Source organism: Alosa pseudoharengus, unplaced genomic scaffold (genome assembly GCF_046254945.1).
Source record: "Alosa pseudoharengus isolate Yale_2024_CS ecotype anadromous, Long Island Sound unplaced genomic scaffold, YU_APseudo_1.1 YU_APseudo_1.1_scf_15, whole genome shotgun sequence".
NCBI lineage: Eukaryota > Metazoa > Chordata > Actinopteri > Clupeiformes > Clupeidae > Alosa > Alosa pseudoharengus.
In genome coordinates, this window is record NW_027468620.1 from 26,882,423 (window position 1) to 26,894,599 (window position 12,177).

The 12,177-nt window shown below is 41.1% G+C and overlaps 2 protein-coding genes across 4 annotated transcripts in view; one reads left to right on the forward strand and one right to left on the reverse strand.

The window, feature by feature from the left end:
- Nucleotides 1-957, reverse strand: part of arfgef3 (ARFGEF family member 3) — a 44,386-nt gene extending 43,429 nt beyond the window's left edge. For all 3 annotated transcript variants that reach the window (XM_076286072.1, XM_076286073.1, XM_076286071.1), the window contains exon 1: nt 577-957. In XM_076286072.1, the coding sequence (XP_076142187.1) occupies nt 577-661 (85 nt within the window). In that variant the 5' untranslated portion in view covers nt 662-957. The remainder of the gene's footprint in view (nt 1-576) is intronic.
- Nucleotides 958-2,256: 1,299 nt separating this feature from the next.
- On the forward strand, nt 2,257-11,278 carry perp (p53 apoptosis effector related to pmp22). The gene is made up of 3 exons (XM_076286074.1): nt 2,257-2,555; nt 6,884-7,024; nt 9,379-11,278. The coding sequence occupies exons 1-3, from the start codon at nt 2,351-2,353 to the stop codon at nt 9,591-9,593; spliced, it is 561 nt and encodes a 186-aa protein (XP_076142189.1). The 5' UTR covers nt 2,257-2,350; the 3' UTR covers nt 9,594-11,278.
- Nucleotides 11,279-12,177: the final 899 nt, after the last annotated feature.

The window sequence follows — 12,177 nt, forward strand, 5'->3', positions numbered from 1 at the left end:
GTTGATGTTGTCCTAAATGCACAACATACTTTTATGACCACCATTTCAGCCACCATTTCTACAATTAAAAAGAACCAAACAGAGAACAATGGTGAGCAATGGTGTCATTTCATACATTATCTTGAAGCAAGGACTGAGGATTGAGACCAATGTTGATGACATGCAGACTAGGAGTGTTAAATTACTTTTTTACCTTTTTAAATTGCACTCACGAATCTGTTTTATACCAGTATGAGAATTGAAACACATGTAGCTTTTCACCAGCCAACTTCTACAGCTATCTCTGAAGTGTGCTTTGAATATTCCAACTGGTTGCAGTTACGATGTGTTGACATAAGGGTAAAAAGTAGGCTGCACAGAGGATCTCAGAGCGCTATAAAACGCCACCTGATTATATGAAACTCGAAGCATTATTTTGGATTATATTCGTGTTTGTAGTGGTATCACTGAATTGGTTAGTGATTTAATCAGAGTGCCATTGCTTGCCTCTCCTCTCCACATGCCCGCCGCCGCCGCCGCCGCCGCCACCACCACCTTAGTGACAGGTGGACGCGCGCGCGGCTGCTGCCAACTCACCGCAAGCAAGAGTGCAGGCATCCCGGATAGCTTTGTGTTTGTGTCCCGAAGCTTCCTTTTGTAGCTTCCGTAGTATTTCCTCCATGACCCCACGGCAGCAGATGAATGGTTGATGTAGAAAACCCAGTCCCACTGTTACACGCGCAGCATCTTCCCTGGTTTAGGTGAAGATATGAATCACTACCAAGCCAGTGATGTAAGACCACACGTCAATTCCGTGGTCCAGAGCAGGAAGGAAGCTATTGTTTTATTGTTTACCATTGGCAAACAAATACATTGCTCTCAAATTCTAAAATGACAAGGCTATTTCACGTTGCAATAACATTTGGTGTCCACCATTTTTGGCATCGCAGTACAACCGTGATGATACGCCTGTGAGCACTCTGTGCGTACTAGCTATTTCACTTAATTCCAACTGGAAATCTGGTCTGTAGTAGATGGCAAACTCCGGTAGTGGATTTCAAGCATTCGCCTACATGGAATGGTATTTTAGCAGCAGGTTAAAACGTTCTGAAATCAAAATATCAAATCGTGGAAGAGTTCTTCATCTGACAGTGGCATTTTGACAGTTTTTATCAGCTTTCCCATATATGGCCTGAGTTTATGGTTTGACGTGACTCGTAGGAATTGTCCGATTTCTATACTCCATTCCATGTATTTCCTACAGCCGCTGTGGAATCCGAAGAGTCTTTTCTGTTGCTACCTTATCTTTAAGCCACCGCCTAGCATACTGCTTGGTACGCACACCAACCGACAGGGGGAGCAAACCTCAGTTGAAGTAGGCTATATTTATATCGTAGTAGACCATATTATCATAGCTCATGAGGCAAGATACAGATAGCCTATTATTCAGGTCGTATTCAGACGTTTACTGCAGATAGAGTAAAATCTTCATAATTGTGCCTACAGTTTCAGAAGCCCCCTGAGAAACAGTCTAAATGGTAGGGTATAGTAGGAGAGGCAAAGTAATGCAATAGGCTAGGTAGTTTATTTTCCTTATTGCAGACACTAGATGGCGTTAAAATACAACTGGGTGAGCATCACAACAGAAGTAGGCTATTATATGCAATTGCAAATAATCCTGTGCTATCGTTTTGCTATTATTTGTGTTTTGTCTGTCTCTGACAATAATACAATTTTATGAATAGCAATAAATCATTTATATTGATTCAGTCATAATAATGATCTGTGTTTTTTTTGTTGAGTGTGTGTGTGTGTGGGGGGGGGGGGGGTCTTAAAGCTGTCTGTTTTTTTCTTGTTGTTGTTGTTATTATTCTTATTGCAGATTGTCAAAAGACACATTATCATTTCATTTTAATTTAATGTAGGCTACAATAAAAATGTTCTTATCTAATCCTTGAATTATGCTGCACCGCCATTGTGGTAATGTCGCATAGTGTATAAAGTCATTTTGGTCAGATATCCATGTTTTGAAAAATACAAATGCACTTTAATTTGCTTAGGGGTACGTATTGTACATCGAGGTACGTATTGACATGTCAATGAAAGGAGTTACACAGATGTCATCTGAACCTAGCACTGGGTTAACTGTGGGTTGGGCTAAATTGCGATGTCCTTCGCTGTTGTGTAAACGCGTCCGTCAGGCCCACCCCTACAGGTTTGTGAGCAGGTTTTCAATGTGCGGATCAAGTTACGCATTTGGGTGGAGTCGTTTACTTTATATACAGCATAGTTCGAGTAGGCGAGAGAGAGTGAAAGGACAGGAGTTCCAGAACTGTAGCTATAAGCGTTATTCTTCTGCTGAAATTAAATCATGTTTCGTTGCGGGATCGCGTATCCACGATGCAGGTGGATCTTGCCTCTTCTTTTGCTTTTTGCCATCATTTTTGACATTATTGCAATCGCAGCTTCGTCCGGATGGGTCGAAGACGAGGACGCAAAGTCTCATTACGCAAATATGTGGACACATTGGCGAGGCAGGAATGACAATTGGACCGCCAAGTCGTTGATGGAATACTGTAAGTATCATTGAGTCTAGCGGTATTAAAAACAACGTTAGTGTAATCAACTAATATCAAGGTGACTGGAAGGACAAAAATGTGTTTTAATGTTTCTTTTTCGATATGTTTTGTTGCTTGAAACTTGATCTTGCACAATTGCACCCTACCTGTTGGCAGCAGGCGGAACGTAAAACTAAAAGTTCGAATTTAGGCATCGTCAAAACGTTGGATATCCTTGGGCCTTTCTGTCTTGAAATGAACTCTGACCACCAGTTGTAAACCTAGAAGTTCGTTTACCGCCTGTGTCCAAAATACCAACTCTAGCCAAGGTTTGCGCTGACTTCAAATTGGAAAACCATTTAAAAATGCGCACAACGGATTTAGTTGTAGGCTATACAGACATTGTGATCTAACGTTTGCACTTCAGCGTGGGCTTACTGGGACGTGAAATGTCCCAGTAAGTCACCTTACGATGAAATAAATTCAACCGGCTGTAAGTTATCCTTGAAATTTCACCTTAGAGTAGGCCTATTCTAAGTACTTGAGTAGAAGTGTACAGAATCAACATATAGGCCTATGGCTAACAAAGCTGGTTAAGCGCAGTTCAAGAATGACGTCTGTAGTAGGATATGGATGTTAGGATGTTTTGTTAGAAATTTAAGAAGGTGGACTTCTCTACTAAGGTAGTAATTCGTTTAAAATTGTGATTTTTTTCATGTTAATAATAAATGTATGATAAAAAACATATGAAATTGGAACATGTGGACGTAATTTTTTTTTAAATATTGGTAAACAAAGCATGCTTTGGAAAAAGTAGATAACTTATGAGGCCTTTCTAGTCTATCTAAAATTGCTGTGATGTTAAATTTAACATAGTGCAGTCTTCAGGGCTCAGCTAAAATGAATCATACATTCCACAGTCTTGGAAAAGAGGCAGACTTTTTTTATCAGCATGCTCTTTTCTAAGTCACTGCTCAATACCATCGTAAATTATTGGCTTACAGTAATCAAACATGTTGCTCGGGAGTATGAAAATGCAGTTGGGTGAAATGTATATGAAGTCCAAGTTAGGTCTGGCTTTGTTTCTACTGATCATGCCATTCAAAATAGCACATGCTTGCAACCTACTGCAAAGTGTGTGTGAGAGGATTCCAGATCAGCCTTGATTCATCAGGAGTGAGAGTGTTCAAGCCATGAAATATAGACAGTGATTCACATGGGGCTACTGAATATAACGTGATGATGTGACTGGTCTTTAAGTGGCAACATATCTCACCTCTGTTAGCATGCTGTTGACAAATGACAAATACAACCATTGTAAAGGAATAAGGCTCTTTAAAAGCAAACCTCTAAAGACTCTAGCTGCCATGTCACCTGGGAGCCCCTAAAGGGACATGTGCACATGTGCACCAGAATGTTTTGCATGCACTCCAGAAAACTTCTGGTGAGCACAAGAAACTATCTAGTGTGCACCAGAACCTTACAGAAAAAAAAAACGTTTTGCCCATGTCCTCTAGGGTCTGTGAGTTTTTGGTGAGCATGAGAAAGTTCTTATATGCAGGCAGAAGTTTCTGTAGAGCATGCCAAAGTTTCTGGTGCGCATACAAAGATTTCTGATGCTTCAGAGTCATTGGAATGGTTCTATGGCTTTTTCTGAAGTGATTGGTGGCCATCTCGCTTCCCTCTAGCATCTGTGAGCGGAAAAACCAGCCTTGCAACTTTGGGCCGGCAGGCCACCAGCCTCAGAGACAGAAAGTATTGCGGTCGCATGATGTAACAAATTGCTTTACTGCACTACACACATACATGCCAGCAGGGATGGATTACTGCACGGGCCTACCGGGCCCAGGCCCAGGGGCCCAAGTGGTCAGGGGGCCCTGAAGCCCAAGCCTTTGCATAGAATCATTGCCTCAATATCAACAAATCAGGATGTAGGCTATGAATTCATGAATTGAATTTAGTATTGCCCCCCCCCCCCCTCCCCCTCCCCAAAATGCACCAGAATACAGGAAATCACATCAAACAAATTAAAAAATGTCTGGGGGAGGAACCCCAAACCCCCCCTCCCACATATACAACAATTAGTGGGGGGCCCTTAATACATCTGGGCCCAGGGGCCTGAAAGTTCATAATCCGCCCATGCATGCCAGGCACCGGCTAGAACAAGGTAGCCATGGCGTTTCTCAGACATTCGTCATGGCAGAGCCAGCCAAAAGAAGCAGAAAGTGAGTAAACAATTGTCGGAGGAACAGGGACAGAGGAAACTGGCAGACTGACTGATTGAGGAGTGTCATAAAATATATACTCTAAAGCTGAAGGGGGCCTGCAGAGAAACCTGAGTTTTGAACTTGTTCTAGAGGCCTTTAATTGGAATTGTAGACTCGTAATTTAATTTGCAAGTGTGAATTCAAGTGCATTGATTCCTTGAGAAGTTAGGAATCCAGTTATAGTAGCCACAATGGTAACCATAACACATAACTATCAAATCATTTTAACAGCAGGCTTTTAAAACCATGTGCCTCAACCCTTGTTTTAGCTAATCAGTCCTCAAGGTGGACATTGCCAAAATAACACTCACTGTTTAACTAGTGCTGAGAACAGATATATTCTTGTTTTGTGTGACCATGATTCAATTGGACATTTGGCTCTTATGATGCAACCGTTTTGACTAGAATGTGAGTTTCAGGAGCACACCTGGAATCTCTGTGATGAGTCAGACAGACAAGGCGTGTTCTGTCATGTGCAACCACTCCCAAGTGAAAGGAAACATTGTATACGACATAATTACACCAAGCTACTGTCTCTACATGTGTGACTAAAACAGTGCACTGATAAACCCAGTAAAAGGTAGTCAGTTATTCAAACCAAACCGGCAAACTAGGGACCCCGAAATGGCAAATAACTTTGGAGCAGTCCTGGCAGTCTAATTCACGTATTTTTTAATATATTTTACGCTTATAATGGCTCCATGATTTATCATTAATTGTCACATGGTCATATATATATATATATATATATATATTCTCCTCAGGGCCAGGTGATAGATAGATAGATAGATAGATAGATACTTTATTGATCCCCAAGGGGAAATTCAGGTGAGTCCTCTCGATCAGTTCATGAAGAGACAAAGGCAATGGACATCTCCGAGAGATGATAAAAAGGTCAATAGATATAGAGACATAGAGGTTAATGCCGTTCCCTGAGTTGTGACATAAAAAAAGTCAGCCCCTGTCTATTCAAATTTAAGGTGTCTCTGCTAGGTCATTTTTTATGTTCAAAAAAATCGCCATAACATATCCATAGCTATATGGAACAAGGAAACAAGCCAAATGACTCGAACCAAGCCATGCAATTATTCCAGACAATCAGCATGTTGCTTCAGGAGCATGAAGGGGACTTGGGTAGTTGGGTGTTGAGCTCAGATATCAACAAACAGAGTATCGCAGAACAAGAAGAAAGCACAAATGTCCCCTTTGTCTCCATAATCCTGTGCAATTGCACACAATACTTCAGTCAGAACTACTAGGGCAATGTAGTAGTGAAAATGTGCATCTATTATCTATGAGCTGATACTATATTATTATGATTATTATTATTATTATTATTATTATTATGCACTTCCTTCTGTTGATAGACATGATTGTTTGTCTGCCCTGTAGCATCCTGTGAGACTTTTTTATTTTTAATTCTTACATAATCAAGGTGTGTCAAATACTGTCTGGCGCCCATCATCCGTTCTTATAAAGTTGTGGTTAGAACACATACTACAGTAGCAGGATAATTCTCTGTCAGACACATTCCTCATTGGTAGTGTATGTCAGAGTTGTTATCTTGGATTCTGAAGGCTAGTTACATATTAATTAGAGGTGGTTAATTCATAACTTGAGATGAGTATTTGTGTTTGCAACTCTACGTTGGTTGTTTCTATTCGTAACCGGTGTTATTTTTAAAATTATTTGTAAGTATGCCTTGGTATACCAGTGTGAAAGTAATTTGTTGATCTGCTTTGCATAAAGCTTCTTTTAGTGTTGGATGTAGCCCTATTTTAATATTCACTGTCATAAAAAATAAATTCAAGAACTCTGCATGGCACAGAGCTCCAGACACAAAGTGAGATTTCAAGCTTTCATGAAGGACTACAGTCCTGCATAGTGTTGTGTCCTGTGTACTGGACACAAACCGGGGAACTGAGTGTGGAATCTAAGTAAAGCAAAGACCATGGAAAACTATACATATGAACAGTTATAACATTTCTTTTGATATCAGTGATCTTCGTGCATGAGTTTTCATAAGTAAACAAAAAGCAAGTGTGAAAAGTCATGTAATGTAATGTGTCATCTCTACAGCTTGGGCCCAGGCAGTGGCGGCCCTGATGATCATCGGTCTCATCTTCCTCATCATCGCCTTCATCATCTCCTGTATCGCCCTCTGCTGCACGCTCAACTTGGGCCTTGCGCCTCTCATCGGTGGCCTCGTCTTCCTCACGGGTAAGGCAGCTCACCATTGTCATCCTCGCAGCCTTCATCTTACTTTCATTCTGTAATGATGTATAAGTACTCTTTTGATCCTGTGAGGGAAATTTGGTCTGCATTTATCCCAATCCGTGAATTAGTGAAACACACACAGCACACAGTAAACACACAGTAAGGTGAAGCACACACTAATCCCGGCGCAGTGAGCTGCCTGCAACAACAGCGGCGCTCGGGGAGCAGTGAGGGGTTAGGTGCCTTGCTCAAGGGCACTTCAGCCGTGCCTACTGGTCGGGGTTCGAACCGGCAACCCTCCGGTTACAAGTCCAAAGCGCTAACCAGTAGGCCACGGCTGCCCCCATGTCAAAGTGGTTTCAAACAAAACAATAGACACTGTAAGGCAGCAGATCCAAACAAAAATGTCATAAGCACATGCCATGCCATGCCAAGCTTGCGGCCAGTGAAATTAATTACACACTCCCTCTTCTTCTCTGCCAGACATGGTTCTTAAAGGCGATTTTGACAATTATTTAAGACACAAGGGAAACAGAGTTGTAACAGGGGGTAAACCCAGTGCCCTTAACGCCACTGTTCATAATATAAAAGTGTCTGTGCTGAGGTGATGCTCCCTTCATATCATTGTTTAGGAAGGGGTTGTATTAATTATGTGTTTGGACTGCCACCCATACAAAACAATAATCCTGCCACACATGAAGCAATGAATCCTTTATTGTGTCAAGTCCTACCAGTACCAGGGAAGCCAGAAAATAATACTTAAAAAAATGCTACGTTTTTGGATGCTGAACATTTCTGAAAACAGACTCTACCAGCTCATTTCTGGGAAAGCATTGAAGAGTTGCTTGCATGCAGCTTTGGTGTGTAGTGTCTACAATGAATTACTATGTGTAAAGGCACTGATGTCAGAGGCATGTAATATATTATACAAGTAGGTCAGGCTTTGCATGTTGTGTACAGGGCACAGATCAGATATTTAAAGTTCTCTAGTGTTTGGATGGAGCTGACTGCAATTTGTGGCAATCATGGGTTTTCCACAGAAAGTGTACTTTGTCATTTCACAAACTATATCCAGCCAGTCGGATGTGGCTTATGTAAAACAGTATAACTTTCAGACCGCCGAGCTTAGTTTTTAAGCTGTTTTGCTATTTATAAAAGGAGAGTGACAAAATCATTAATATTAGCTTTTTTTGCCATTTACTAAGAACAAGACTGGGCATAGAAGAGTAGAGAATATACGATTAAAAAAGCAATGAAAAAAACATATTGCAAGCAACAGCAGGCTTGTTGTGGCCTGTTTCTGTGCCTTGAGTGCTGTTCACGGTTAGAGCTGTGGCCAACAAAGAAAAGAGTGCAACGACACTCCTCTCTACTTTGCTATGCCGTTGCCATGGGAGCAAGCAGATTGTACTGAGCCTGGCTGAGTCACCGTGGTGATAGTGAGATCATAAGGGTGTTGTGTGTGTAGAGTTCTTGGCAAGGGCTGCGCAAACCTGTACACCCGACCCCACCCTCCCGACCTCTCCCTACCCTCACACTCTCACACCCCTCCCCTTTGCCTGACATCGAGTTTCCCGTCTCCTAGAAAGGACAACACAGACTTCTGAATGGTCTATCCTAGCTGTGAGCAGTAAAGAGGAGTTACTCATTTTCAGTGTCATTTCTTTACTATCCAGTTCAGTATCAAAATGAATCATCCTCTAACAGGTTGTCATGTATCATATCTGTATCAAAGAAGTCGTCATTTTCTTAGGAGGAAAGTTAAGTGTTTAGCCCAGTAATGTCTCATCTTCGAGAGAACAGTTTGCATTTCAGTGTAGATAGTGTATCAAGAACAAAAGCCAAACTCTGCCAAGCCTGACAAGACCAAACCAGTCCCAATCCCAAATTTTATTCTGTTTCAGGTAAATGCAATATGCAAAAGAGTAAACGGAATGCCTCAGGCAACTGGGTGTTTTCCACAGCTATGTGTTAGAGGACCTGACACACCCTTCGAGCAGGGTGGGGCTGTTATTCACGCTCATGTGAAACATTCATTCCCATGTCTCAACTTTGGATGCCAGTTTTGACAATGAGGAAAAACAACAGACAGTGTTGTCATATACATGATGTCCTGTTCATTATGTTTTCTTATATTTTATATTTTTCCCTCTTCAAAAGAGCTACCCAGTTATCTTACATTTTATGTATATTATTCACTACAATTTAGATTTCATGACATATCTTTCTTCTGATCTCCATAAAACCACCCTGGTGAGACCTTGGTGAAATCCTAACCTTATTTAGTTAGCTGTTACGCTGTGCGTTTCGATGTGTAGATTTGACCATTTCTCTCTTTCTCTCTCTACGACCCACAGTCGTCCTGCAGATCATCGCCCTCATCATCTACCCCGTCAAGTTTAACGAGGATCTCATCTTCGAGGGCCACTACAACTACACCTGGGCGTACGGCTTTGGCTGGGGCGCCACCATCCTTGCCATCGGCTGTGGCATCCTCTTCTGTTGCCTGCCCCGCTATGAGGACGAGCTGACTGGCCTGTCCAAGACCAAATACATCTACACCTCCACCTAAGCATCAGCCCACTGACCACACCTTGCTATCTCTCTCTGTCTTCCCCTTGTGGTCATCAGCCTGTGAGAGATGAGATAAAGATAGAGGTTGTGGTGGAGACTTTTTGAAGACACTGACAAATGAAAAAGGGGCTAATTGGTTCTAAGTGGACCGTCTCCTCATAGACTTAGAACACTTGGCCTTGTTCCGCTTTCTCTCTTTCCTGTTTCTGTAGTTCTTCATTCGTTGCGTGTCCATGGTTAGCAAGATTAACATTTGTGTAGGACCAGAGCAAAAAGAATGGCCTATTGGGATGGTTGTAATCATGATGGTCCATTAGCCTGGGTTTCTGCATGTTTCATGTCACTTTTGTGTAGAGAAAGTTGGACACTCGGAATCACCAGTGTAATTGTTCAGCATTGCTATGTGTTAATTGACTTAATTGCTATGTGTTAATTGACTGTCCCAATTCACTTATTTCACTTACACTTGCCAAGTCATACGTATCAACCCAAATAGCTCCTAAGTGCACTTAAAAACCTTTCCACCAAATGAAGCGCATATGATTTATACATTATAAAGCTAGCTAAGGTCGTGGGCTAAATGGTCCCTTGGGAAAGGAAAATATACACTTGGTCTGCTACATCTTTGGTGTGTAGTATTGTGAGTGAGTAGGATTTCTTAATGCACACTAAAATAAATAGAAAAATGTACTGTAGGTCTAAATGTATACGTTATGGGCTTATTCTGTTTCCATCAAATACTTTAAGATGGCTTTTAGAAGCTTTTTACTAATTCCAACGGCCACTTCAATCTTGGTATGTCATTAGACATATTAAGCTGCAAGAAAACAACTAATCCTGCAGATGAATGTATATATTTCTCCAAAAACTATATATTTTCCAGATTATAATCATAATTGAAATCAAAGAGAGGATTTGGAATTCTGTATGCAACTATGCAAAACGTGTCACTGTTTTCTCTCTCTTTCTCTCTCTGGGTGTGTTTGTGTGTGTGTGTGTGTGTGTGTGCGTGTGCGTGTGCGTGTGTGTGTGTTGTATGTGGCTGTTGTTACACTCTGACTATCCATTTTTTGCACAAAAGGTTTTCAAAGAATTAATGTCCATCTGAGTGATGGGATCACCATGTAAAAGTATAAACACATGTAAAAGTATAAACACAGGTGGCTTCATGTGGTCCATGTATTAGTAACTGTGTCATGTAGTCCATTTGTTTGATTTTATCCTCAAATCTTGTTTTCATGACATTCATCATTTGTGGCAGTTTTTGTGATATTGCTACAAAGCTGTGTCCTTTCAAATGTCACATTTTAATAAAACAAAAACACTTTTACATTAGCCCAAATCATAGCTGTTTCTGGTATGAGTCTGGCCTTGATCTGACTCAGATTGGATGGGTCTGTGCAGGATTGGGGCCAGAGTCACTCTGGAGTCACGGCCATCTGTGTTTACTAGCTGTCTTACTACATACTAATATTTGTGCCTTAAAGACCATGTCAAAAACATATATTGTAATATCTCCTATCTGCTGTTGAATATCAAATTCCATTCTAAAGATATGTAGTGTACATAATACAATGTACTTTCCCAGATATTGGCATAGTTGTAATTTAATTGACATTATGAGACTGTTTGCAAGAATTTTGTGTATATTTTTAATGCAATAAAAAGTGTTTCAGACATCCATCCTGGTGTATGATGCCATTTGTTTGTCATTTATGTTTCAAATAAAGTAATCACAGAATGACATGAAGCGTGAAGTTCTTTTGTCTGAAGAAACAGAAACCGGCTTGGCCTTAAAATGTTGCAGCATGCTTAGAGCAGAGAAGAAAGTTGGCCTTGTGCCCTGATATGCCTGTATACTAAAAGGTCCTGTTCTGTTTGTTGTTATGGTTGTTATGCAATGTGATACACCACAGCAATTCCAGATGTCCAGTTCATTTGTTCAATATTCTTCTATTATTCCTGTCTATTGTTTTGACACACCTCAGATTTATCCTGAAAAAATACCCGATATACCAGAATAGCTTCAGGGTTGATATCAATGTTAGTGATATCAGCACCATAATCACTTACTATGTTGCAACAGCAAGCATAAACCCAGCACAGTCTAGGCTCTAGCAAGTTTGCAACCATGCATCCTAATCCACACCTCAGAGATGCATGATAACAGAGCCATTATAGAGGGCGGGGCTTTGGACCGAGTTCACGGAACAATAACATTCCGTGGGTGGACAAAACCCGGAAGGCATAACCAACAGGAAAGAAGCCAAAACATCCCCAATGCCACATTTTTTAGGCAATTATTCAGGGTAAACTCATTGCATAGGTCTGTTTCTATTTACTGCTAGGAATTTACATCCTCTGAAGCCTCATCTAACTCTTGGTCATGAGGGTAGTAGTTGGGTCATCTATAGCAGTTCCGTGACCGTGGAGAGTGAATGTTCGTTTCTCACTGGAGTTGTCATCTATAAAGGTAAAAGAAAAAAATTAGCCGGGTGCCCCTCACAAAAATGTGGGGAAATTTATTGAGAGCCCTATATCCAAAGTGGCTGCCGTCAGCCAAGCTGGAAATTAACTTTTTA